This window comes from Pseudorca crassidens, chromosome 14 (genome assembly GCF_039906515.1).
Source record: "Pseudorca crassidens isolate mPseCra1 chromosome 14, mPseCra1.hap1, whole genome shotgun sequence".
NCBI lineage: Eukaryota > Metazoa > Chordata > Mammalia > Artiodactyla > Delphinidae > Pseudorca > Pseudorca crassidens.
In genome coordinates, this window is record NC_090309.1 from 57,186,189 (window position 1) to 57,213,415 (window position 27,227).

At 40.4% G+C, this 27,227-nt stretch overlaps 1 protein-coding gene across 4 annotated transcripts in view; it reads left to right on the forward strand.

Moving 5' to 3' along the window:
- The window catches only part of THADA (THADA armadillo repeat containing), a 314,473-nt gene that overhangs the window by 115,523 nt on the left and 171,723 nt on the right, over window positions 1–27,227 (forward strand). For all 4 annotated transcript variants that reach the window (XM_067703121.1, XM_067703123.1, XM_067703125.1 and 1 more), the window contains 2 exons: window positions 19,328–19,417; window positions 20,530–20,661. In XM_067703121.1, the coding sequence (XP_067559222.1) occupies window positions 19,328–19,417; window positions 20,530–20,661 (222 nt within the window). The remainder of the gene's footprint in view (window positions 1–19,327; window positions 19,418–20,529; window positions 20,662–27,227) is intronic.

Consider the following 27,227-nt stretch of genomic DNA (forward strand, 5'->3'; position numbering starts at 1 on the left):
GTAAACTTGAGGGTAGATTAAAGCTTGGCTTTAAACTCTGGGCTCCGTCTACACAGCTTATGGGGTCAAAGGTGGGAAAGTCCTGGGGTCGCCTGGAGCCAGTGAGAATGAGCGAGTGCAGTCGTGTTGCCTTTGTTGAGGCACAAGCCTCTAAAAGGTATGAAACGGCCCAAATTACATTTGAGCATCCTCAGGCCTTTGATTGCAGAACCTCTGTTGGAAGTTGAGCGGCACAGGGCAGCCCAAGATCAGGCCAGGGAAGCAATCAGGAGTAAACTGGGGTCAGCCATGCCCCAGACACCAGGGAGGAGACCGCCTCTCCAAATGATGTGCACAGGGACAGTTTTGAAAGTCCATGGTACTGCTTAGTTGGCAGATTAGCAGAAGGAAAGTCCCCTCCAATATTTTCATTTTGCATTCGTCCAAGGCTCAAACCTATAATTAAATTTTCTGAACAAAGACTTCATTAATACACACCATCCAGATTGATGACTAACAGCTCTTCCTTCCAGGTCCATAAGAAAATCTGTAACACTTAATACAAAAATAAAGACCCTAGTCAGGTTTGGGGGGAGGGTGAAGTAAGGTGTAGTTAGGACTGGGTTTGTCTTTGAAAGGTCATTTTCAGTGCTGTTGAAAATGAACCTTTCAATGGTTGCTGCATTTACTCAAGTATATGTGATTTACTGAGTGATCTAAAACTTAGTCACAGTGATATGATTTTATTTAGATATCTATGAAAATATGCTGGTCTTTAAACTTTTGGAACATTGTTGAGAAAAATTCTCTCTTTTAATTCTATTGTGTGGGCAGTGTAGACTTATGTAAAAATGTTTAGGACAGACTTAAACACAATTCGTGTTACTTGTTGGCCAAAACTTAAAGTAGCTTTCCAGTAGTTGAGAAATCTGGTTGAAATTCATTAGCTTGGCATTCAGGGCCTTCCAACCTGCTCTCTACTGGAGGAGCTTTTTGCTGTAGCCTTTTCCTTTGTCCTCAGGCAGGCCTTACACATCTCTACCTCCATGGTGTCCTCGTGCAGCCCCATCTCCTGCACATACTTGCTCCTCCTTCAACCTCCCCACGCCCCTGGGAAAGGGGACTCCTAGCTGTCCTTCAAGGCCAGGAGTCACCTAGACTAGTTTAGGACCTCTCTTCCTCTGCATTTCCAAATCTGTCAGCCTCCTGGTTGCCTTCCCTCCTGTGAAACTAGCCTTCCCTGAGCATCCCTTTGGAGGCTCTCCCCTCTGCTTTGGTCTCCAGAGCCCGGTTATGCCACTCTGTTGGCTCTTACCACACCAGTCCTTCAATCATGCTTTGTTTTAATTTCTGTCTAATTTTTTAAACTTGATTTTAAGTCCTTGAGGCTTAGAATTGTATCTTCTATGTGCTCGTGTCCTCCAGAGCACTTAGCTTACTTTTAAGCACATGTTTGTCCCTTGGTTGATTGATCGGTGCATGTCTAGGCCCAGGGCTTGATCATTAGCAGTCAGTAAAGACAGCGAGCTATTTTCAAAACCACTGGGTACCTTTGTACCAGGTTTATTTTTTTGGCTTGTCAGCTTGGTAGTGGAGATGTCAGGCCCAGTTCTGTCCAGAAAATCTGTTTTCCAAATCTTTGCATGAACAGAATGGTGTTACAGTCACACCCTGGAGCAGTTTCACCTGGGTACTGCCAACTCTTTCTTATGCTGACTAGCTGACCCATGTGGAGTGTTCCTCAGATCTCATTTCAGCTTTCTGGGATACTTTTATTCTTAATTAAAGGAAAGCTTATTTCTAAGACCTTTCTTGAACCAAAGGCAACTGATTATTCATTAAATGTTTACTTTCTTGACTTTAATTCACTTCAGCGGGTTATAACTCAGGTGGGGATTATGCCTTGACAGTGATCTGACAAGGTCCTCTTGTTCATGGTAGTTATTGACTTTTCCAGTATGAACCATTTCAATGTAGCAGGAAGCCAGCATCCTGGTGTCTGAACCATATAAGGAACTGGCTTTTTTAAAATTTTGTGTTTTGAGTTTGAGGAAGAGGCAAGCTGTGCCAAGTTGGGACTTTCGAGACTTCAATGCTTAACTCATTTGATCTAAAAATTACTGGCAAAATTATTACTTTTGCGAAGCATAAAACCAACTCTCAGAATAGCGAATGCCCTGATGTGACTGACACAGCATGCTTTAAGGCTTCTGAAAGCTTGGGCCACACTCTAAGAAGAGACTTTAATAGACCAGTCTGAACCCAGTGCACACAGTAGTCAGTCCTTCACATTTGCATACTGCTTTTGACACTCCTGTGTTTATTCATTCAACAAATAATTTCTGAGCACCAGCTAGGAGCCAGGCATTGTTCCAGGTTCATGGGATACAATTATGAGCAATCACCAAATATTTCACTTCTCTGTTATTTTGAATTTTGATTTCTAATCTGTTTCCTCTAACTAGAGTGTTAGCTCCTTGGAGGTGGATCTTTGTCTCATTCACTGCTCTATCTCCAGCACCTAGAGCAGTGCCTGACACATAGCAGAAGCCCAGTAAATATTTATCAGTTTACAAGTCAAGTTCTACAGTGAGGAAAGGAAGGGTTGCTGCTGTAATGGCACATGGGAGATACATGTCATCTGGGCTTGGAGGAATCCAGAAAGACACCCTAGAGCAAGAAAGATAATGGCTGAACAAAAGGATATGCAATATTTACTTGGGAAAGGGCAGGTGAGGTAGAGGGTGACCGCTCCTGTGCAGAAGTCTGGGGGTGACAGTGAGTCATCACAACACACGATTGCTGTGCTGTGTGCAAGGGAGGCGTGGCATGAGATGAGGTGATGACCTTGTCTGCCAACTTGAGGACACAGGAGCAAGGAGAGTATTTTAAGCACAGGTGTAATAGGATTAAATTTGTTTTAGTTTGATCATTTTGGCCACAGTGTAGAGAACACACTGAAGCTGGATTAGGAGTAAACGTTGAAGATTGGGAGATCAGTTTGTTTGAATAGCTTTGCTTGTTAGGATAATATAGACTAATGGTACCCAGACATTTGGACTTCATGAACCAACCAAAAAAAAAGGACATTAAAAAACATCCCACTTGAATTAGGAGATTGGGATTGACATATATACACCAGTATGTATAAAATAAATAACTAATAAGAACCTGCTGTATTAAAAAAAAATACAATAAAATTTAAAAACAAAACATCCCACTTCTCAGACTCATTTCATAAAATAAAGAACGTTTTGGGACTTCCCTGGTGGGGCAGTGGTTAAGAATCTGCCTGCCAATGCAGAGGACACGGGTTCAAGCCCTGGTCCGGGAAGATCCCACATGCCACGGAGCAACTAAGCCCGTGCACCACAACTACTGAGCCTGCGCTCTAGAGCCCGTGAGCCACAACTACTGAGCCTGCGTGCTGCAACTACTGAGGCCCGCGTACCTAGAGCCCATGCTCCGCAACAAGAGAAGCCACCGCAGTGAGAAGCTCGCGCACCGCAACAAAGAGTAGCCCCGGCTCACCGCAACCAGAGAAAGCCTGTGTGCAGTAACGAAGACCCAACGCAGCCATAAATAAATAAACAAATAAATAAATTTATTTATTTATTTTAAAAAAATAATAAAGAAAGAACGTTTTAACATACATGCCCACAAATACACATACACTACACTCACAGGAGAATCTCAAATAAATGTTAGATATTTAAATGTAATACGTTTAGCTCTATGTATATTGCCCTGGTTTTTCTCATTTTCCTCATGAATGGGCACCTATGTGGTCTGATATTTGTAAAGGTGATCCAGCCTAAGGAAGAAATATTGGTGATCTGAATTAGAATAGTGACAATGGAAATTGAAAGAAGTGAACAGAATTAAGAAATAGGAGGCAGAATCAGCAGAAATTGATGATTTCAAAGTACTTTCAGATCTCTTACCTCATTTGATGCTAACCAGGTAACATAGGTACGTTAGGCATAATTATCCCCATTTAACAGGTGAGGAAACTGAGACTTGGAAGTTAGGTGACTTACCTGAGTCACATATCTGAGTAATAGCAGAATTGAATCACCATTAAAATGGTGTGGAACTCTGGATATGTGGCTCCCTCACCCCACCCCTTTTTGGTTTTTTTCAAATTTCAGGGAAGAAAGGAAAAGGAATTGTGGGCTCCCTGTGAGTCATGTCTTTTAGGGCGAAACATATGATATTGTCCAACCTTAGAATAAAACAATATTTTAGTGATGACTGATTCATCCTTATTTTGCAACATCATCCATTACCAATCCATGAACTTGAGTAACCCTATTTAAATTAGGCCAGAGGAGACTAAGAGGCTTCTTTGGCTATATTTTCATTTTTATCCTGTGTTACCCTTTGTCCTTTCTATAAATAAGCCTTGGCCACCCTATTTATGCGTTTCTGTTGGGGGAGTGAGGCTTTGTGTGTAAGAATATTTATTGCCTACCACCTGGTTTGTTGTTTTTTCCCCTTTTCTTCCTTAGTGTGCTTGCAGATTAGAGTTATTTGGTGCTATATGAATTTTTAAAAGAATGGTGTAGACTTTATAATGGACTACCCCTTGTTGAAGGGCAAAGAAAGGAAGTGGAAGTAAATACAAAGAACAAAATTGGACTCAAAGGAGGAAAAAATGAAGCAATAACAATTTGAATCGGACAAAAGTAAAAAATGTATTAGAAAATATTTGTGGGCAGTTCCCTGTAAATGGCTTTGTAAACAACATTTTTGGTCTGTAGTCATAAAATCCTCTGACCTACGAAACACCAATTTAATGGAATTAATTAAAAATAAGGTGGAATGCCAAAATTTACATATGAAAACAATTAGTGACTGTTCCTTCAATTAGTTATTTTTATTTAGTCTTCATATCAACCATTTTTGTAAGCTCCTTGTTTTCTGGCACATTTGGAGACTTTTTGGAAAACTATTGGCGTGACTTTAAATTATTTCTGTACAGACTCAATGGCTAGCTAGCTGGTCTATTGTAATCACAAATAATTATGAGAAATATGGTTTTCCTTTTCCAAGGATGAAATATACTTTTTTTTTTTTTTGCGGTATGCGGGCCTCTCACTGTTGTGGCCTCTCCCGTTGGGGAGCACAGGCTCCGGACGCGCAGGCTCAGCGGCCATGGCTCACGGGCCCAGCCACTCCGCGGCACGTGAGATCTTCTAGGACCTGGGCACGAACCCGTGTCCCCTGCATCGGCAGGTGGACTCTCAACCACTGCACCACCAGGGAAGCCCTGAAATACACTTTTATTGAAGCATCTGCACCTATTTGTGTGTATATTCAGTTATGGAAGTGTCTGTTTTTACTAGTAAAATGGGCACATCAAAAGCAAATACTGGGACTTCCCTCGTGGTGCTGTGGTTAAGAATCTGCCTGCCAATGCAGGGGACATGGGTTTGAGCCCTGGTCCAGGAAGATCCCACATGTCACAGAGCAACTAAGCCCGTGTACCACAACTATCACTCTAGAGCCTGTGCTCTAGAGCCTGCGAGCCACAACTACTGAGCCCGCGTGCCACAGCTACTGAAGCCCATGTGCCTAGAGCCTGTGCTCTGCTACAAGGGAAGCCACCGCAATGAGAAGCCTGCACACCACAACAGAGTAGTCCCCCCTTGCCGCAACTAGAGAAAGCCCACGCACAGCAACGAAGACCCAACGCAGCCAAAAATAAATAAATAAATTTATTTTTAAAAAAGAAAGAAAGAAAGAAAGCTCTATGAAAGCCTTAAAAAACAACAACAAATACTGTTTTTTTAGAATATGTGAGTGGAAGAATGTGAGAGAAGCATTGTATACCATCATTTTTATTGTCTCATATCCATTGCATGTGTGTGTGTGTGTGTGTGTGTTGTTTGTGTTTAGATGCCCTAACCATGTTTTTTTCTACCAATATGGATCCATCCATCCCATTTTATAGATGTCTTCCTGGCCTTTGACTCTTACATATATAGTTTGGTGTATGATTACTGCAAAGTATAGGTGTTAATATATTCAGAATACTAAGTAAAATTTTTTGTGCCAAACCCACATTTTACTCATGTTTTCAATGCGGCACTTCATGTATTTTTAAAAGCTATTTGTGTGGCAAGAGTGAAAGTGACTTGTGTTCTCTGGTACTCTTAGATCTTAGAATCTCAGAGTGTGTTGACCTTAATGGTAATTTGTACCAATCTCCTCTCTATTCCTTTCATCTCATCTTTTATTAAAGTGGGGAGGGGAACAAAGAGGGGTGGGTAGCAGGAGCCAAGGCCAAAGAACAATGCATGTGTAATTGGATGAGAAGGTACAGTGTTAGATTTGTCCATGTATTATCTCATTTCTCACAGTAAATCCACAGAGTAGGCACTATTATTCCCATTTCATAGAAAACAAAGTGGAAAGGTACTCAGCAAGGTTGGATAAATCACCCAAGGTTAGTTACACTGCCAATAAGTAATCCTCCTCTGGTCTGGCTGATTCCAAACCTTTGCTCTTCCTTTACATTGTGATTCCTCATTTCCACTCCACCACAGAATAAATAATCTATGGAACACAGTTTCAAATTTTAATCCATGATGTAGTAGAAGTCTTTTCTAAAATAAAATGTGCATATTATGTAAAAATATTTTGCCTTTGAAAATAGGCTTTATATAGGCAGATAAGTAATATTTCAACTGCCTTAGCTTATGTGTCATATTTTTACCTTTGTCTGAACTCATGGCATTATTTTACTTTCAATGTGATTATATAATTAAGATGGGTATTTGGCTTAACATTTGTGAGTTTTACGCATTTTTAAGACTTGACTTGGAGGTATTTATATACTTCAAATATTTACTGGGAAGTATCTTTGCAAGGTTAGGGGAAACATTTTACCAAGCTCCCATTTTCAATAAGTCTCTGTTGGGAAAGGTTAAATAGTACTGTAGAGTAGTCTTTTGGCATTCAAGCAGTTCCTCTGCTCAAATAACGATGACTGTAATTGGCGGTCTTAGTAATAAGGTCATAAAGTCAAAAAGAGTTACCACAGTGTGGTCACCATTTTGACCATAAGGAACAGTATGTAAAAGTTGGTTAACTGGAAGGATTTCCTGCCTCCTTAGTAACTATTGTGTCTCTGTTTCTTTAGAGTCATAGCCAAATTGGAAAGAAGGGGAAAATGTTTTATGTAGAACATTTTGCATTTAGAATGGTGTTCTTTAGATTCACATGATGAAAAGCTTCTACAGAGAAAAGAAAACCAGAAACCATCCTTTGAATAAAATGCCTTTCTGCTATATTGCTTGTTCAGGGTGGTCTTCATTGTGCCGCCTTTTTGTTGGCCTGTTTTCTAAACCCTGTTTGACACATTATGGAACTTCGTGTTTTTAACAGACAGAATTATTCTTTGCATTGGAATGTGTGTGTTTGTGCAACAGGGAGGCAAGTACCACAGTCATTCCAAGAAACAGCTGCCACCTAAAATTTATAATCAATATTAGAAGAAGAATAGAAATTAAAAAACAAACCAAAAAGGAATTGAATAGAAGCAGATATAGGGACCAGAAGAAAGCTTAAAATGAAAAAAAGGTAAATTAACACTCTCAGGGAAATGGGATAAAATTAATTACATGAAATAAGAACAGGATGGTATTTTTAAAAGAGCCATCTGAATAAGAAAGCACTTGTAAGGGGCCTTCCCCGGCAGTCCAGTGGTTAGAACTTCACGCTTCCACCGCAGGGGGCATGAGTTTGATCCCTTGTCGGGGAAGTTCCCTGACTAAGATGCAGCATGCTGTGTGGCGCAGCCAAAAAAAGGAAGGAAGGAAGAAGGGTAGAAAGAAAAGGGAAGGAAAGAAGGGAGAGAGGGAGGGAGCTGTAGGAAATTAAGAAAATATGATAGCCCCAATAAAAATTTCAAAACATAGGATGGAAGACGGAGTAAAAGAACCCTTTCAGGGGCAAAAACTAAAGAGATCAAGAGAGATGGAATGTGGGAAAGAAAAAAAATGTGAAAATTAGAAGTTTATTTCAGGCGGTTCAATATCCATCTTAAAGGAGTTCAACGGGGAGAGCAGAGCAAAGTGAGGGCAGGAAATTGTCAAAGAAATAGCACAGGAAAATTTCCTAGAACTAAAGGGTACAAATTCTAGTACAATGAATGAAAAATGATCCACACCAAGACACATCATCATGGAATTTCTAAAATTTTGTAGAGTTTAAAAAAAAAAAAACAGTTCACATGTGGAGAATTAAGGATCAAAATGGCAAAACACTTAGAAGATATGAGAGATACCTTCAACATTCTGATGGAGTATGATTTCCTTTTATTTTGTAGTCAGCTAGATTATCGATCAAATACAGAGATAAAATAATAAGAATATACTTTTATTCAAAACATTTTTTAAAGTTAAGGACAAGGAAAACTTGATTTTTCTCTACTTACGGAACATAAATGAGTAAAGCACCTAAATACTTTTTAAAAAGCGAGTTGCTGAACAGTATTTAACACACACACCTATGTTTGCCACTCCTCCAAAACAACTGTGTGTATCATATGTTTAATTTCAATGTTTTTATACATGTATAGAAAAGGTCTAGAATGGGCCACTGTGAAATTTCTTTTACTACTTACTCATCTGTATATTGTCTAGGGTTTTTTTAAATGAGTGTATATTAATTATATTGATAATTAATAGAATATAACTAAAAAGAGGGGAAGAAAAGAGACATGATTTATTCCTTAATTTATTTTTGAAAATGTAAGCAGTGCATGCTATGTCTGTCTCTTCTCCTAGGTGCTGTAGGAGATACAGTTGAAGTAGCAAACACAGCCTCAGCCTTTGAAGGATTTGGGGTCTGGCTGTTAAGGGGAAACACGCATGGAAGGGAATGGCTCCCAGCCGTGTTGAAAGTCTGCCTCTGTGTGATCTCAATGTACAGGCTGCTCTCAGGGCCAAGCAGATGGCTTTCCAGGGTCTGTGAAGAGATGGCAGCCTACTTACTTGAGAGTACTTTAAAAAAACAGCATTCGTGAGAATACCAAACAAGAACCCTGATCCTGGAATGTCTAATTTAATAAATTTCATTTGCATTTCTACAGAAACCAACATGCTTCCAGCTGCCAAACCCAGAAGCCAGAGGTTAGGGTTTTAAATAATAATAACAATAATGAGTTATACTTATTCCAGATTAGTTTTCTGGCTCTCCAAAAAATAAATGGCGAAGATGTCCAAAATGTTCTTTTTCACAACTCTGCCAAACGCTGGCTTTTCCTCTTCGTCTGGAGATCCAGCCAATCTGTTGAAAATTATCCCATTTTTTTGATTACTTCCAGGCAGTTGTTCAGAGAGAAGACTAAATCCTGCAGTCTAAGATGGACATCCACTAAGTGGAGACTCTTTTCCATACAGCAGAAGAAATCACACTTTGATTTCTGAGTCTTATTTCTTCTAGCTGTGAATTTGGGGAAATGTACATCAGACATCACATCATACCTCATTACGGACAGTGTTGTGTATTTATTGGGAATGTAACATTTGCCTGGTGACTCCTTGGTTTTTCTGTTTTTGTTTTTTTTCCTTGTAAATAAGCCTTGGCCTGAGTATAAACTTACAAAAAAACATGGATTCACTAGGGAGAAGGAAGCCTTGAGCCTGAATAAGAACAAGCATATACACTCTCTTTTCTGGTTTGATTTGCATGAGATTTAGAGGGTTTTTTTCCTTTGTATTTTTGTTTTTAGTTTTTTTTTGGGGGGGGCGGTTGTGGTGGGGAGAGTGGTTAAGAGTTGTAGTGTATTAGTAAGATTTTCTTAATTTGAATATAGAAGAGACTTGAGACTATTAGATCAAATGGAATGTCTGTGGTCCATTGATCTCTGAAAATGCTTTGTAAGAGCAGATGGATAGATTTTTGAAGTTTAGTTGAGCTGGCGGGTTGCCTGCTCATCTATTCCCTTTAAAGTCAGTGGGTGGGCCAGGCTCAGTGTATGGAAGTGGAAGCTCAGGTAGGGAATCTTAATCTAAGTTGACCAGGGCTGATTGACAGCAGTGGAGAGATCGCTATCTGATCCAATAATGAGGACATGAACTCCTTTGAAAACTGGCCTATCTGGGCCATAGTGTCCTCTGCTCGTTAAGCAGATGCCTGGCACAGGATGGTTGGATTACCTGTGTAATAGAAACCCTGAAAAGTCTAGTGGCTAGATTGGGAAACAAGGCAATTGGGTTCTAGTTGTGCACTTTCCCCCCAGCTTGTATTTTGATCTTGGGAGACTCACGTAATTCTTCTGGGCACTGGTTTCCTCATCTGGAAAATTAAGCGATTAGAGTAGTAGACCTCTCTGAGGGTCCTTCTCATTCTAATATTTTCCTTGAAGTCTGGAACTCTTGTTGGCACCTTCCCCTCGCTTTCATAATAAGAATTGGCAAATTGATATTAGCCTTAATGAAAATGTCTATAAGGTTTAGAGTAGGATCTTGAAAAAATTAATTGAATGAAAGTATTACAGGGATAGAAACCAAAAAGCTTTTATTCTGAAATATTGGACCTTTTGCTAAATTAGTCTATTAACTGTTAATGAGTAAAAAAGAAATTTCTAGGTGATTTCTTGCTGGAATTTTGGATGAGAATGAGGCCAGTTCAGCACTGTTTGAACTGTTTGCATGTTTAGTGCATTTGCTTGACTAGGGTTTTAATACCTGTATGATACTCTTTAGAATTACCAAATAAGAGTTTTTTAATCCTGTACATATTTTTAGAGTCAGACTGTTGGGGAATGGACCCCTATGGTTGAAAAGAAGACAGCCCATCCTTTTCTGGGGCAAGATTTGTGGAGGGAGTTCTAAGAAAACAGTAAGAAGCCAGCAGATATTTACTGAGTGTCCCATGTACTAGCACCATTCTAGGTGTTGAAGTTAGAGATGAAATAACAATTTTTAGTCTCAAGGATCTAACCTCCTAGTAAGAGGAGACAGACTTGGAACATGTTTTAATGAACAGCAGTAACTATTAATGTTATGAAAAAGATGAAATCATTATTGTAGGGACAGATGGAGTATGCTTTTTGAACTAGAGAGGTTTGAAAAGATGGGAATAAAAGGAAGTAAAGAGGTAGGGCGTGTGGACAGCTGTCTGAGTTTCACTTTGTCTTCCGAAGCCTTCACTCTCTAAACTGTGGCTCTTGAGCTCACATAGGTGTATCAGAGCCTGTGGTTGCAAAGGATAAGATGGAGGCCAAACTGATGATCCCTCACCTCAACCCTGCTTCAACCAGAACAGTTCTAGTTTGTTGTTGGTTTTTTGTGTTTTTTTTTAAGTTTTAAATATTGAGATTATAGTTGAAAAAAGTGGTCCATAGCTTTAAAGATTGGAAAACAGCTGGCTTGGAATAAACCAGTTATGTTCATTCTTGCCCTTAGTGACTTAACTCTTATGTTTTCACAGTTGTGCTAGGCAGATAATGCCACCACCCCCCCCCCTCCCCCCCGCAGAACCTGTAAATGTTACCTTGTAAGCAAAGGGGGTCTTTGGAGATGTGATTAAATTAAGGATCTTTTGATGGGGAGATTATCTTGGATTATTTGGTTGGGATAATGTAATCACTGATAAGAGGGAGGCAGGGGAGAGTTGAGAGACAGAAGAGAAAGCAGTGTGACCACAGAGGCAGAGATTGGAGTAATGGAGCTACAGGCAAAGAATGCCAGCAGCCACCCAAAACTAGAAGAGGTAAGGATTGTATTCTCCCCTAGAGTCTCTGGAGGTGCCCCACTGACTCTTTGATTTTGGACTGTTGATACTGATTTCAGATTTCTGGCCTCCAGAGCTGTGAGAGTTAAATTATGGGTTCCTTGTTATCAGGGTCCCTTTTATTTAGCATATTACCTTTTCCACAGAGTATAACTCAGTGCCTTGAATGTTATAACTGTGCTTCAGTTACCTATTGCTGCATAACAGACATCCCCAAATTTAGTGGCTTAAAATAACAACAGGGTTTTTTTTGGGTTTTTTTGTTTTTTTGTGTGGTACACGGGCCTCTCACTGTTGTGACCTCTCCCGTTGCGGAGCACAGGCTCCGGACGCGCAGGCTCAGTGGCCATGGCTCACGGGCCCAGCCACTCTGCGGCATGTGGGATCTTTCCAGACCGGGGCACAAACCCGTGTCCCCTGCATTGGCAGGCAGACTCTCAACCACTGCACCACCAGGGAAGCCCAACAACAGTTTTTTATTTCTCACAATTCTGTGGGTTGGCTGGGTTCAGCTGGGTGGTTCTTTACTGTGTGGTGTCATCTGGGATCACTCAAGTGGAAGCATTCATCTGAGATGTCAACTGGGGGCGGGGGGCTAGAGGGCCCTCTCTAGCAGAGTAGTCACATCCTCAAGACAGTGAATACAGAAGCTGCCTTGCTTTGTGGAGCCTAAGGCACTTCCACTACCTCCTTTTGATCAGAGAAGGCACAGGGCTAGACTAGAGTCCAGGGGAAAGGAGATAGACCCTACCTCCTGAAGGGAAGGAGGCCTGCACATATAGGGCAGTAGGAACTGTTGTCGGCCATCTTTGGAAACAGTCTACCACAAACTGTTTCGAAAATGATTATTGAATTAACCCAGATAGACTGATTCTGAGATTTTATACGTAAGGAGATTCAGTAAGAAACATTTTCTAAGAAAAAAATTTCTGTTATAAAAAAAATCCAATATAAGCTGCCAGGATGGGACCTTGCCCACATGAAGAATTCAAGAGATGCATGCTTACTGACCAGCTGGCTGGGTAAGGAGTGGAACTGTTATTTCCCAGCTCACTCCTGGCTAGTGATTTCACATGGGGAAGGGCAGGGCACTTCCAGAACCAAGACCTTTAACTTCCCTCCCTGGGTAGAGTATAGTGATGGCTGGTTTTGTGATTTGGAAGATTCTCCACCTGAAAAGCAGTTCCTGAAGGGAAGGATTAGAAAAACATGCGATGTGGCCAAGAATTTCATGGCTATCTACAGAGGTTAAGAAGGGAGATGAGACTGGCAGGAGACCTGGTCAGAGTCAGTACCCTTAGAACGGAGGCCCTGAAAAAGATGGCTTTCCTTTAACTTCCTATACCATTTGCCTGAAATTTAGTAACAGGACTTCCTGGTGGATCCATCACAGTGATTACAAGTGCTTCTTGGGTATAAGATTCTGACCCTGGGACCCCTGACATCCCTTTTATCCAGTCACTTATTCTTGCTTAATTATTAGTACTCTAGGGAGAAATTCTGGTGTCAGCTCCAGTCAGAGGTAGAGAGAGGATTCTAGAAATGGAGTCAGACATGGTTCTCCTGGTGGGAGTCCAAATCCAGATTTCTTTCTTATTAGTTGTTTCTATTTTATGAGTTTGCATTTGATCATCCTTTGAAATGTGTTTGTGTGTGCTTTGTCTTCTTTGTAGGTTTGTTTGCATTTGGGGGCACTGTTTTTCTTAAGATGAGCTTGCTGTTTTTATCAGCAATCACCGTGGCAAGGGGACATAGGCCCTTAGCTGATTTCTCCCCTCTGGGGTGGATTTATAGGCCAGAATCTGGGGAGTAGCTAGGTTTTAATAGTTTATTGGGTTCCCATTTCAAATACAGACTGAAAACCTCCAGGCTTGTGCCTTCATCATTTGTTTCCATCTAATGACCAGTTTTATGGTGTTTTCTCCATGGCCTGTGAATTAAGTCCTGTTTTTTTTAAAACCAGGCACAAACTCTGCCTTTGCTGCTATTTACTATGTACTTCCTTACTCCTGCATGTTTTTGCTTGCCCTTGTTAGCTTTCTCTTTTTATACCTTTGTACATTATTACACTGTTGATCCCTGTTCCTGAGATGATTGAGAATGATAGGGGGTATGTATGTAGGAATTGGGGGTGGATATGCCTTATTTTTACTTTTAACACGTTTCCCCAAGTGCTTCATTTCTTTGCTTGATAGTTTTCATCCTGATACTTTTGTGAAACTCAGAAGCACGTGCTTCTGGCATTTCAACTTTTCATATGTGTGGCCGATCTTAGGATACAGCTCTCTAAGAGAAATAGAAGCTTGATTCAGTTGAAGGTTCCTCTAGGCTTTTAGATGGCAGGGTGGATTCACAGACTACCAAAATGACCAAAGCTCAGATGCCCTCAAAAACTAGACTCTCTTGGCATTACCAAGATTAGATGTGGAATGTGCAGACAAAAGGGCAGCACTGAATGTGGCTGGATTAGGACTGCTCTCCCCACACAGCTTAGCCAAGACGGGATGAGTTGTTCTGGATGGTGTCTGGATTAGTGCCCCAAACCTATGTTCAAGCATAGGAGAGGCACAGAGAGCGTACCACACAGAGGCTACTACCTTAAAATGGGTTCAGATTGATAATGGAACAGTGTCCTTGATATATTGTGAAGTGTAAGAAACAGATTATTGAGCAGTATGTAAGGAGGAGAAAGGTATAGACAGACCTCAAAACAGACTGGTAGCTATCTTTGGGTAGTGTGTTTGTGGTGAATTTTAGGTTTTTCTTTGCAGTGTTCTTTATTATCTAATTTTTTCTCGATAAATAAGAAGTGCTGGAATACGTTTAAAATCGCTTTTTGAAATAAAACAAAATGGTGCCAGGCAAGCATTTTCTTTCATTCAGTAAACCTCTCTTGCTAGCCTACTCTGTTCTCGGCCCCAGCTGGGCTCTGGGGGAGTCCAGCACTGAACATGGTAGACCGAGGAGCGCCTTGGTGGAGATCACAGCCACTCTGTGCTCCTGACACCTTATTCTTGGTGCAAGGCAAGTAGATTTCTTCAGGCAGCTTCTGTGTTTCCCCCAAGAGCCTCTCATCGGTTGTGTCTGCCTAATTCTTACCTGGTGGGATAGGGAATAACTCACCTTTTGTGTAGTCTGACAGTTCCAAGGTTGAAGCTGCTTATTCTCACTCTCTATCCTGGCTTGTTTGTTTTCTCCTGTGTCTGTCTGTTTTATCCCATTCAGAGTTTTTGCTGGTCTCCTTTGTCTTCCTAGGAGCTTGAACTTACAGAGGTTCAGTTTTTCCTTTTTATCATTTCTCTTGTTTCCTGTAAAGTTGCTGGGCTAGTTTTTGGCCACGTAGATAAACAGGTTTGAAATGCCTGTCACTGGTGAATTTACCCCCAGGGCTTGCTATATCTGGGGAGGTAACATATCAGCCTGTTGGCTTATTTGGGGGAGCTAGAATCAAACAGTTTGCAAACCAGGGAGATGAGCTTTGTATATTTGTGTTTAAGAACATTTCGAGCCCTGGCAAGGTACTCAGTTTATTAATTCAGATGATGATTCTGAATGTCCTTAGATATAGCTAAGGATGCACTTTAAGAAATTATTAATTTGTTACCATCTTAGTCATAATTCCTTTTCTCCTTGACTTTGTCAAGGACTCTTTCGTCTAGCTTCATTCACTCAGCAACTGTTTATTAAGCACCAGCTGTGAACTGAGCGTCATACTTAGTACCTGAGATAATATGGAGAAATAAGATAGATATAGTTAGTCTCTGCCTGTGTGGAACGTGTAATCAGTGGGAGAAATAAGTAAATTGGAAGTTCTATGTATGAACTGCTATATATGGGGAGGTTGTAGATTATAGTGTAAGACCAATGTCAGGCACCTAACCCACATTTGCGCCATCAGGGAAGGTGTCCTGGAAGAAGCTGGCCTAAGCCTCAAATTGAAGGATTATTTGGAGTTAGTCTGGGGTGGGGGAGGGCAGACGTGTTCCTAGCAGAAAGTATATTTGCCAACATCTGGAGACTAGAAAGAGCATGTAATGTTGATAGAACCAAAAGAAACTCTGTATGGCTGGGTTTGAAGGTGGAGAGGCAAGAGATAGCTGGACAAGTGAGTCAGATTAAGCAGAACTTTGAAAATCAGGCTAAAGAGTTTAGACTGTCCAAAAAGCAGTAGGGAGCCATTAATCTCCTAATGTCGCATGATTAGCTTTGTATTTTAAAGAGAGAATTCTTATCACAACAGAGAGTTACAGAGGGGGAAGATGTGAGGCAAAGAGATCAAGTGAGAGGCTGACATAGCATCTAGGCAAGAAATAATGGTGGTCAGACCTGTAAGCAGTGGGGATGGTGGGAAATAGACTCAACAGATACCCTGGAGGTAGAAGTAGCAAGATTTGCCTGTTGACTGGGTGTACTGGGAGTTTCAGGCTTGGCAGGTTGGGTGAGTAGTTAAGTGTCAGTTGGGTGGGTACCAGTCACTGAGAGAAGAAAAAAGGCATAAGGCATAGGTTTGAGGTCAACTATATTAGAATTTTTTTTTCCTCTGTGGCTAATATTACTTATTCATTCATTGCCAAAATATTTACCAGTCAACCAGCATGTACATAGTATTGTGCTGTGTATCAAGAGAGATGCAGGGAAGTATAGATGCCTGTAGATATTAATGCTGTAGTTGAGGTGAAAAGGTACACATTTAGTGAATGTCCATGGGGTCACCACATTTCTACTCTCTCTAGTCTGTCTGCTCTTGTCACCTCTCTCTCCTATTCAGATACTTTCAGTGCCTGTAAGACAGGTGAATCTATCTAGTCTGGCATTCAGATTTCTAAAAAATCGTATGTCATCCTATATTTTCTACTTTCTTGTCATGAAGTCCTGGGTTCAATCCCTGGTTGGGGAGCTAAGATCCTGCAAGCTGCACGGTGCAGCCAAAAAAGAAAAAAAAAGTTTTAATTTTAGAATAGTAGCTCCTCAGCCCTTTTCTCTGGCATTATCATGGTCAGCAGAGCCAGTTATTTATCAAGGCAATTTCTAGATGATGGTGATAGCAACCATATGGTCTACTTAAGTGAGAATGCCTGTCTTTCTTATTCCACCAAGAGATATCAGGCCATTAAGGAATGACTTACTCCCCTGGAAATTAGTGACTGATTCCTTGAGAAGAGATATCCACCAGGCTTTGTTGTGTAGATGGAGATGTTCTGTATGAGCAAATGTACTCAGGGATCCCAGTACTGAACTCTTACAGTTTTATTTTTAAGTGACTCTACTAAAAATGGAAGCTGATATTCTTGACCAGTTTTGCTTGGAGGTGGTAAGGAATGTAACATAGCCTGTAGTGGAATTGTTTTGTCTTCCCCCTCAATAAAACATTGACCTTGCAAAGCCCAGGTTTGCGATTTATTAACGATGAAATTTATACATGTTATCCTTTGTAACAGCAAGAGACTGGTAACAACCCAAAGCCCTAACCATTAGGGATTAAATCAGTTACAGTCAACCATAATGTGGTTTACTCTGCAGCCATTAAATGGAAAGAAATAGTTCAGGATGCCTGATATTGAATGACTTGGTAGATGTAGTTTAGATGAAAAAAAACCAAGGTGCACAGCAGTATATGTAATATGCATATTTGTTGGGGGAAAAAAATCAAACGAAAAGTAAGTACTTAATGCACTGAATTTTTTATAAGAGAAAGCTAAGATACTTTTGCATAGTTTTCTATGAGGAGAGGCACTGGGCAGTCTAGTGTGTTTCTTATAATATTTATTAATTTTTTCCATAAAAATATCTAATAAGTACAAAAAGGATATGAGCTTATTTAACATAAAATGTCCAATAAATGTTCAATAAATCTGTAACTTATTTATTGAGGATAAAGTAACGATAGAATAAGGGATAAAGTAAGGGATAGAGTAAGGACTTTTTAAAAAATTTGATCTTACTGAATATGAAATAGGTATAAAAGAAAATTTATAACATGTGGTAAGGTTTAAAAAGTATGCAACAAACAAAAGTAATCACTTCTCTCCAAAATAATGGGGAAATACCACTACATACCCACAAGGATGGCTAAAATGGAAAAAAGACAACAGCAAATGTTGGAAGGGATATAGAGCCACTAGAAGGCTTATTTGTTGTTGGGAGTGTAAAATGCTATAACTATTTTGGAAAACAGTCAGTTTTCTAAGAAGAATTAAAACATATGTCCACAAAAAACCTTGTGTAAGAATGTTCATAGCAGCTTTATTCATGAAAGCCAACAAATGGAAACAGTCCCTGTCTGTCAAGAGAAGAATGGATAAACAACCTTGTATATTCAAAAAGAATCAAACTATTGATATGTTGAATAACATAAATGAATCTCATAAGCTTTATGCTGAGTGAAAAAAGCCAGACACAAAAAGTTATGTAATGCATTATTACATTTATATGAAATTCTGGAATAGACAAAACCAAATTGTGGTGATAGAAATCAAATCATGGTTGCTTTGAGGATTCAGAATTGACTGGGAAAGGGGCACAAGGGAACTTTCTGGGATGATGGAAAATTACTGAGGCTTCATAGGGTTGGATTACATGAGTGTATGCATTTGTGAAAATTGATCGAATGGTACACTTAAGGTTTGAGCATTTCACTGTGTGTGAAATACACCCCAATTTTTTTAACCCCAATTTTTAAACAATGATATTTGGGATCTTCATTAATAGGAGCATGCATCTAGAGTTGCTAAGAAGGGCAAGTTGGGGAATATTTATGTTACCCCTTCAGAGTAATTCTTTAATAGTTTTGGAGACAGTACTTAACACCAAACGCTATGTTTAGCTTGAGCTTTTTTGTCGGTTGTACAGTTGGAGGACCTATTTTCAGAATCTTGTCAGAGTTCAGGGGGCAGTATTTATAAAGAGGGAAAAGGTAGCCCTCTCAGACTGGCGCTCCAGAGCTTCACATGCCATGTCTTCTGATAACCGTGCTCCAGACCAGTGGGTCTCAGCTAGGAACCTTTTTTTCCCTCTCAGGGTACGTTTGGCAATGTCCAGAGATATTTTTGGTTGTCAGCTGGTGGGAGGAGGAGGTGTTGAGCTACTGGCATCTAGTGGGTAGAAGCTGTGGAGGCTGCTAAACCCTCTACAATGCACAGGACAGCCTCCACAACAAAGAGGAGCTCATCCAAGCTGCCATTGGTGCCGACTTCGAGAAACCTCGTTTTACATTTGCCCTTACTACTGAAGCTGAGTCAGTCTCAGTCCACCAGGTGCTGACTATACTCAGAGTCCAAATCAATTGTGGAAACTTGGCATTTTCACAAATTGCATATTTCTTCTCTGTCAGAAGTTAATATTAAATACTTGTAAGCGTATGTAATTTTAAATTTTGAGATAAAATTCCATGCGTTAAGAGCATTTCCAAAATCCAAATTAAATCTCTTGTTTCTATTGATTGTTAAATTCTTCAGATGTGAGTTTTGTTCTTAACTTTATTTCATTAAATCTTCAAACAAATGATCTTTGTTGTCATTCTTTAAAAAATAAATTAAAAGGCTTTATTATCAAATCAGAAGGAATAAATGATAGTAATTTATCTCTTTTTCTCTCTCCACAGGATGACAGGGAGTGAATTTTTCTCTCGTTTCCCCGAACTCTATCCCTTTCTTCTCAAACAGTTGGAAACTGTAGCCAATACCGTGGACAGGTAAGAAGAGAATAGGGTGGGGCAAAGTGAAATCAAGGATGTGAATTACTTCAAGATTTTTCCCTTCAGGCAGCAATTTTTAATCAGCTCCTTCCTTGTAAACATAGATGGATTTTTTTTAAGTGCGTCTTTATTAAATACATCATGTTGCCTGACACTCTGTAGTAGATATGTACCTGAAAGGTTGTATAAAATCCGGGTTTTATATTATATTTTACATTTTAAAAATCCTATTTTTAAAGTTTTTAGTGTTTTATAGGAGTTAGCTTTTTAGAAGCACATGGTGATGTCTTCTAAGAATCATTTTCTTCCTCTTATATTCAAAATCTGTGTGTTTACATATTGAGTTTGCTTTAACACACACCTGTCATTTTTTTTATCACTGGCCTGTTGCAGCTGACTAATCTGGTCACTTGTGATCAGAAATGGTACTATTCTACTTGAGTGAAGATGGCCAGTGACCCTGGAAACACAAAATAATGCTATTAAGAGGGCTTCCAGTCTGATCAGAGCAGATAAAAAAGTTCACCATTGTCTTTTCAATCACATTCTGTGGCTGGTAGTATAATTTTTAGAATGGACATCTTAGAGCATGGACCATTTTATTCTTTTAGCAGTTTTTGCACTTGGCATGAATTTATACCAATTGTCTGTAATGAGAAAATAAAATCGCATCAGTGAATTTTACTTCTGTTTATGATCCATTTCCTCACATTAGTAATTTGTGCAGACAGGCTTTTCTGGCCCTAGTAAGTGACTGTCCACGCTTTCTTAAGTACATTTGGATGTTAAAAGTTTCACATTTCATACTCTGGAATAAACACCTCTCTAATGTCTGAACAGCTGAAATCAAAACAGCAGACTCGAATTATCAAATCATATGCTTTGAGAAGAGAATCCTGTGCAAAAGCCCAATCCACGGCTTTGCCAGTTTCTTCCTCATTTACACACTAAGAAAATATGAAGTGAATGGAGGAAAAAAACGCAAAAAGGAAAATTATTGCTGATCATAGTCTCACTTTATATGTCATACATAATTATTTAATGAGAAAAACGTTTGAAGATAGTGCCTTGCCTATCTTTTATGTACAATAATTTTTTTCTTTTTTCAGTGATACAGGAGAACTAAACCATCATCCCAGCATGTTTCTCTTACTTTTGGTGTTGGGGAGGCTCTACCCTTCCCCGATGGATGGCGCCTGTTCTGCTCTCAGCATGGCACCTTTTATTCCCTTCATTATGAGGTAGTGTATGCCTCATGGAAATAATGGGAGTGGGCATGGGGGCTTTATGGAGCTATTTAATCCTGTTTCTATTTCAGAAATTATAGATTTTTTTTTTTTTTTTTACTCTGAGAGGATTCTTGTGAAGGCAGGGGCCTGGGATTATTGCCATTGCCCCCAACTGGTCTCCAGTGTTTCAGATGGTGGGTTTAGGAGCTCATGTCTACTGTTTAAGCAGTGTTTTCTGGGAGTCCTGCCTGCTAATGGGTGTGTGGTGTTGATAGGAGATACCCCCTTTTGATAAACATAGCCTGGGTGTTTGCATTATCCCTGTGTTGAGCCTGGCCAGCATGGGGCAGGCTCAGTTCTGGCATATATCCCCTGTCCAGGGGTTCAAGAGGACACCTGGTCCTTCACTCTGGAGGAGTTTGCTGGTGGTTGCAAGGGGCAACATCTAGATGGCAGTGCTGTGTAGCCCGAGTTCACTTCCCACTCATCTTCCCTTTCAAGCTTGGAGTACCTGAGAAAAAGCCATGCATAAAGATTACACATGGAATCAAATGATAACAGGCTTTTCTGCTTCCACAGCCTATTACTTCCTCTTGTTACATTTTTTTGAGGCATTCGCCAGCTTCTGATCACCTTTTTCATTTTGGATCAAAGGCCTCAATAAACAGGCCTCCAAAAAGTATTGAAATTTTCTTATGAAATATTTCAGAAAACCTGTGATATTAGTTAGCTTTTACCTTTCTGCTTACCTCTTGACAAAACAGTACCTTCATTTTTATGTATCTACCAAAAATTGAAATACAGCAGAAGGATAAAATATAACCAACTCAAGAGAGTGTACTTGTTATTTATGTGGTGTCCTGGGTTCCACTTCCTGGTTTCACAGAGCTGACTGATGCATTTTAATGTGAGAAACCATTAAACACAAGATTCTGGTGTGTGATTGCTGTAGCCATTTGTTTGCGCCAAGCCCTGGCTGTGGCTGTGTTATCTGTGATCACAGAGATGACTCACTCAGATTGGTTTTTGTTTCCTGATACACAGAGTTACCAGCCTCCCGTATCCAGCATTTGGTGATTCATTTTAGGAATTTGGGTCATAAATTTAACTTTCAGGAGCATTTAAAAATTGTACTTTCACATATAACTGGAAAGAACTAAAAAATAATTCAGAAAGTTGATGGTTGGGGGAGGCACATGTACAGAATCACAGTGTACATTAGAAACAAAGACACGCTTTAGAACTTTATCGTCCTGTGTTGAGAACATCCAATTTGTGGAAGCTTATTTCTTTTTCTTTTTTTTTTTTTTTTTTTTGCGGTACGCGGGCCTCTCACTGTTGTGGCCTCTCCCGTTGCAGAGCACAGGCTCCGGGCGCGCAGGCTCAGCGGCCATGGCTCACGGGCCCAGCCGCTCCGCGGCATGTGGGATCTTCCCAGACCGGGGCACGAACCCGCGTCCCCTGCATCGGCAGGCGGGCTCTCAACCACTGTGCCACCAGGGAAGCCCTGTGGAAGCTTATTTCTAATCAATCTGATAGGTGTTACATCCTAGAAACCAGAAGTTACTACGTTGAAAGTATCCTTCCTGTTATTTATTGGTTTACATATAATCAGAAAGCTCATATTACTAATTATACTCAGAGCACTTATTACATATACAAAGATCACGTGAACATAGGAGATTTAAATATTGCCTTAAGGCTAATGTACTTAGCGCATCTTCTTTTTCTTAACTCAGAAACACAAAGAAAGAAATGTACAGTTCTCCTGTCCTTCCAGTGAAAATGCCTTAATCAGTGGTTGCTTTCTACTTGAATAAAGATTCATAGAGCACCACCAGCAGCGAAAGTGCCATAGCGGATTCCTTAGAGTGTCCGTAGGCTCTGTTTTATTGAATGTCCAAGTATGTTATAGGCAGTGTTTCTCAAACTTTAAGATGTAAACATATCACTTGGGGATCTCATAAATTCTGATTCAGTAGGTCTGGGGTGGGGCCTGAGATTCTGCATTTCACACAGACTTCTAGGTAATGCTGAGGCTGCTGGTCTGCAGATCACACATTGAGTAGCAAGATTGAATTTGAGATATCAAACATTATCAGAACCACACACATAGAGATGATTTTAATAAACTATACTTGGAACTTGGTTAGGCTATTCGGGAGGTTTATCAGAAGTAGCTTTTGACCCAGGAATTCAGAGAACAAGCAAGAAAATATTCTGAGCAGAGAATTCAGTAGGAAGTAGACCAACCTTGTTGAGTCTCCACTGTTTGCCAGGCACTGAACTGGGCGTTTTGCTTAACAATGACTCTGAGAGGAGGTGTTACACCTCTCTTTACCTGTTGAGGAAACTGAGGTTCAGAAAGCGACTCAGTTATAGAGTTGGAATATGAACCCAAGACTGTAGGGCTTGTCAAGAGTGTTGGGTATCCTCTTTCTATTACACCAAAATATCCAACTCCCTTTTGTGTAGTTAAGAGTTTTGGCTACACTGAGTAGCCCCAAGGGCCCTGAAATTTATGCAACTAGGAGCGATTAGGAGCCTGTATCTAGGCAGTGGATCCAAGTGCAGGCTATTTTCACGATGTAGAAGTCATGCCCCACTTGCAGTGGGGTCTGCTCCTGACCTTGCTTTTCCAGTGGTGGCAGTGGCTTGATTGGGTGCAGGCTTTCTCTCAGGCTTACATCTGTGGGATCATTGCTTGGGGTAATTGGGGCCAGTCTGTGGCCTGGGATAGAAGAAGCCTGGCTTTTCTTTCCTGAAAAGAAAGTAGAAAGATCCTAGATTTACAGTTAGAAAACCCAGTTTTGGGTTTCATCAACCTACTGCCAGGACAACCATGTGCTACCCTAAAATGTTCACAGTCACACCAGAGAGATGAACTATATAAAAAGATTTTTTTAATAGCGAATTTGGTAAAACTATACACATTAGATTTAAAATACTTCTGAGAAAATTATTCATGAAGAAAGTGAAAGATTGATCATAAAAACCTGCCAATCCAGGCAGTGTTTGTGGTTCTAATCATGGTAAAGATTAGGCTGTGTTGACTTGGGATAATGGCTGAAAAGACGGATATATGCACAAGTGGATGGGCAGTGTTTTATTTTTGTGGCATTGCTAGTATTAATTTACGTACTTGGAAGAGCTCTAATCAGGCTCTTGGATACTCTGAGTTCAGCTAAAGCAAAATTTTTCAGCTAGTGGGAGTAGCACAGAGGTTGCTCTGACTGTGCTAAAGTGAATCAGTTGTACAATGAGAAGATTAAAAGCCCTGATGAGGGCTTCCCTGGTGGCGCAGTGGTTGAGAGTCCGCTTGCCAATGCAAGGGACACAGGTTCGTGCCCCGGTTCGGGAAGATCCCACATGCCGCGGAGCGGCTGGGCCCGTGAGCCATGGCCGCTGAACCTGTGCTCCGCAATGGGAGAGGCCACAACAGTGAGCGGCCTGCGTACCGCAAAAAAATTAAAAAAAAAATAAAAGCCCTGATGACAGCTTTTTATTTCCCTTTGCTTTACATATACTTACCTGCCATTTCCTTCCTCTCTGTGAGGTGTTAGGAAGTATTATTTGTACCTTTGTCCCTTATTCCACATTTGGGAATCCAAGCTTATATCTCTGTTGCCTTTCTTTGTTAACTTAAATCTTAGAAGCTTCTGATGTGGATCTTCCACAGTTATGTGTGTGCACAGCTATGATTTGTTGCATCATCTTGGAACAGAAATGATCATGTTAATCCCAGTGTTCTGTTTACAAGGTTTTTTCAAATCGAGTGTATTTTATGTGCCTAATGCTGTGCTGGATCCAGATACACAGCCCTCTTCCATGCAGAGATGATGCCTTCAATTTAAGGCCATTCACCCCCTTCAGTCCAGACACCACAGAGTAGAGTGACGCATGCTTTAAAAGGGACCCTGACTAGCTCCCTGATTACAGTTCACTAGTGCCCACGTGTCCGGGGCTTTCTAGAGACCAGAATATCTCTGGACACACACCTTGGAATTCCCTTTCACAAGCAAGCTTCAAGTTTGAATTGACGAGCTGTAGGAAACCAAAAATGCCTCAAACCTTGGCAGTCCTGAACAGAACAAAGGCCCTGGACTCAAGAGACTTGGTTCTTTCTAAGCTCTGCCACTTATTCACTAGCTGTGATGCTTGAGCAAGGTTCTGTACCCTCCTTGGACCAGTGTGGTACCTGTGTGTGTGAGGCAAAAAGTGCCTTCTATTGCAGATAACTGAGGTCTCCGCATCGGATTAAATCCCTCTACTGCCTTTTGTTCACTCTGGTATGCTTTTAAAAGGATCTCCCCACCCTCCCCCCTTTTTGACTTATTTTCATTGCAAATGACTTTTGGTATGTTTTTCTCCAAATCATTTCAATCATTGTTCACTTTAGGTAAATTTTCAGTGAAATCTGCCTTTCTGTTTTGTGAAAAATTTTGAGGTACAAATAACCATACAATCTTAATTAAACACGTGGCAGTGGAAATCACCCATAGCGACCTATGTATGCAATGGAAACTGTTTTAGTTGTGATATTGAAACATGTAGTCAACAATCAAAACAAAAATTGGAAAATATGCATTTTATGTATTTTTTAAATATTTCATGGAACCTTTTGATTGTACCAGTCGTAAGAAGAAGGGAGGGGTAGGGAGTACAAAAACTAAGACTTAGGCCTTTTAAGCCTATGATATTGGAAAATAATATTGACTCTTGTTTTCTTTTCCTTGAAAGTTGCATAATGCAAGAATTATCACCTTACTCCTTACCCAGGTTATGAAGTTGAAAGATCTTCCTTGCCATCGTGTAGAGTTGGGGTTTTGCAGTAGACAGTAGTCGGCTTCCACCTTCATTTGTGATTGTAATACCAGGAACTTTCCTCCAAGGTTGCACATTTCTATCTGTTCTGTCTTCCCAGAATCCTTGTGATAAGTAGAAGGCAGGATTTGCTTTATAGAGAAAGAAATCAGGCAGAGGGCTGTTGAGACACTGCTGGGAAAGAAGGCATACCCACCTCCCTTTCTCTCCACCCCAGCTCTTAATCCTCTCTCCCTCTGAATAGCTATAGCATTAATTTAAATCTCTTATCTTACTAGTCATCATTACTGAATCATATTGTAATTTATATGCTCAATACTTATTCCCTCCAAATAAATCCTAATCTCTTTCCGTGGAGAAGCAGCTATGGATTTTTTCGGTTTTTCATTTTTGGTACCTTTCTCTGCGTAGCCCAGGTTTGGGCACAGAGGCTGAACTATTAACCTAAAAACGAAACTAACTGTGAAATGAGACACTGTGTCTTAGCAGATCTGTGTATCTATGAAGTACTTAAGGGACTCCTAGTCTTACAGTATTGGAGCCATATTTCATATCCCACTGGTTACTGATTATGTAGAAAGGAGGCTCAGCTGGGTTTTCTGTTTTACCTGCCCTTTGAGGAATCTTATGCTCTAATGTGAGCTCTGACATTTGCTTTTATTTTGACTTCACCTCTCTGAAGGTCACACCCTCGGTTTCCTTTTCTATCAAATTAAGGTATTGGACATTACCCAGGGTCCTCTCTGGCCTTATGAGCCTATGACCTGAGACCTTCCTGGACTCTGACCTCCTCTCCCCTGACTGCTATCCAGTCAAGGGATCTGGAGGTCCACCTTGCAGCTACCGTGCTGCAGGCTTTAGAGCCAAATGAGAGGAGCCTGAATTGATAAGAGGAGGAGGGAGGTCATAGAATTATAAACAAGCTAAAATACGTGGGGGAAAGCCTCCTGATTAATGTGGCACGAAAAAGTGGGCCCCTTAGTGCTTCAGGCTGTCAGTCTGTATAATGGGGATAATCCTGACTACAAAATAGCAGATAAAAGCCCCTTAGTTTGTTGGTTAAGAAAAATTCTAGAGAGAGGAAGGGGTTGATGGTATAAGGTGATAGAGGGCAGACTTTTTTTAACTCCTGCTTCAGCTTTGTCTTTGCCAGTAAACTGGAAGGAAGGCCCTGAAACCAGATGTAGGTGAGGTGATAGAAAAAGAACACTGTCTCTTGTGGATAAAGGCAAATCCTTGGACCCAGATAACTTACAGCCTCAGGTACAAGTTAGCCTAGAGCCAAGTCAGTAATTTGGGGGGTGTGTGGCATGGGAATGTTATCCTCGGAGCTTGCAGAAAGATTTCAAAAGAGAGAGGAAAAGGCATATTTTTATCAGTGACCAAACAATTGTGTTGATATTGTTTTAGACTGGATCATTCAATGTATTACTTGCAAGTGCTTCATACTTTATTTGCTGAGAGCTAGTAAGGATTCCCTAAGAATTAGTCATGCCTGAGTCACCTCATTGTTTTGATGGGATTAGGAGTCTGATAGATGAGGCCAATGCTGCTTTATTCAGCGTTTGAATTACTTACTTAAAATGAAGACAGACTAGATTGCGTGCTTATTAGGTTTGCATATAAGAGAAATATAACTGGTGATGGACTCCCATTCAAAATAGTCTTTAAGCATGGGAGTGACAGACACAAATTCAGGCTAGTAGCCATTACCTTTATGAAGCAGGGAAGGAGGGGATAAAATTAAGGAAGCA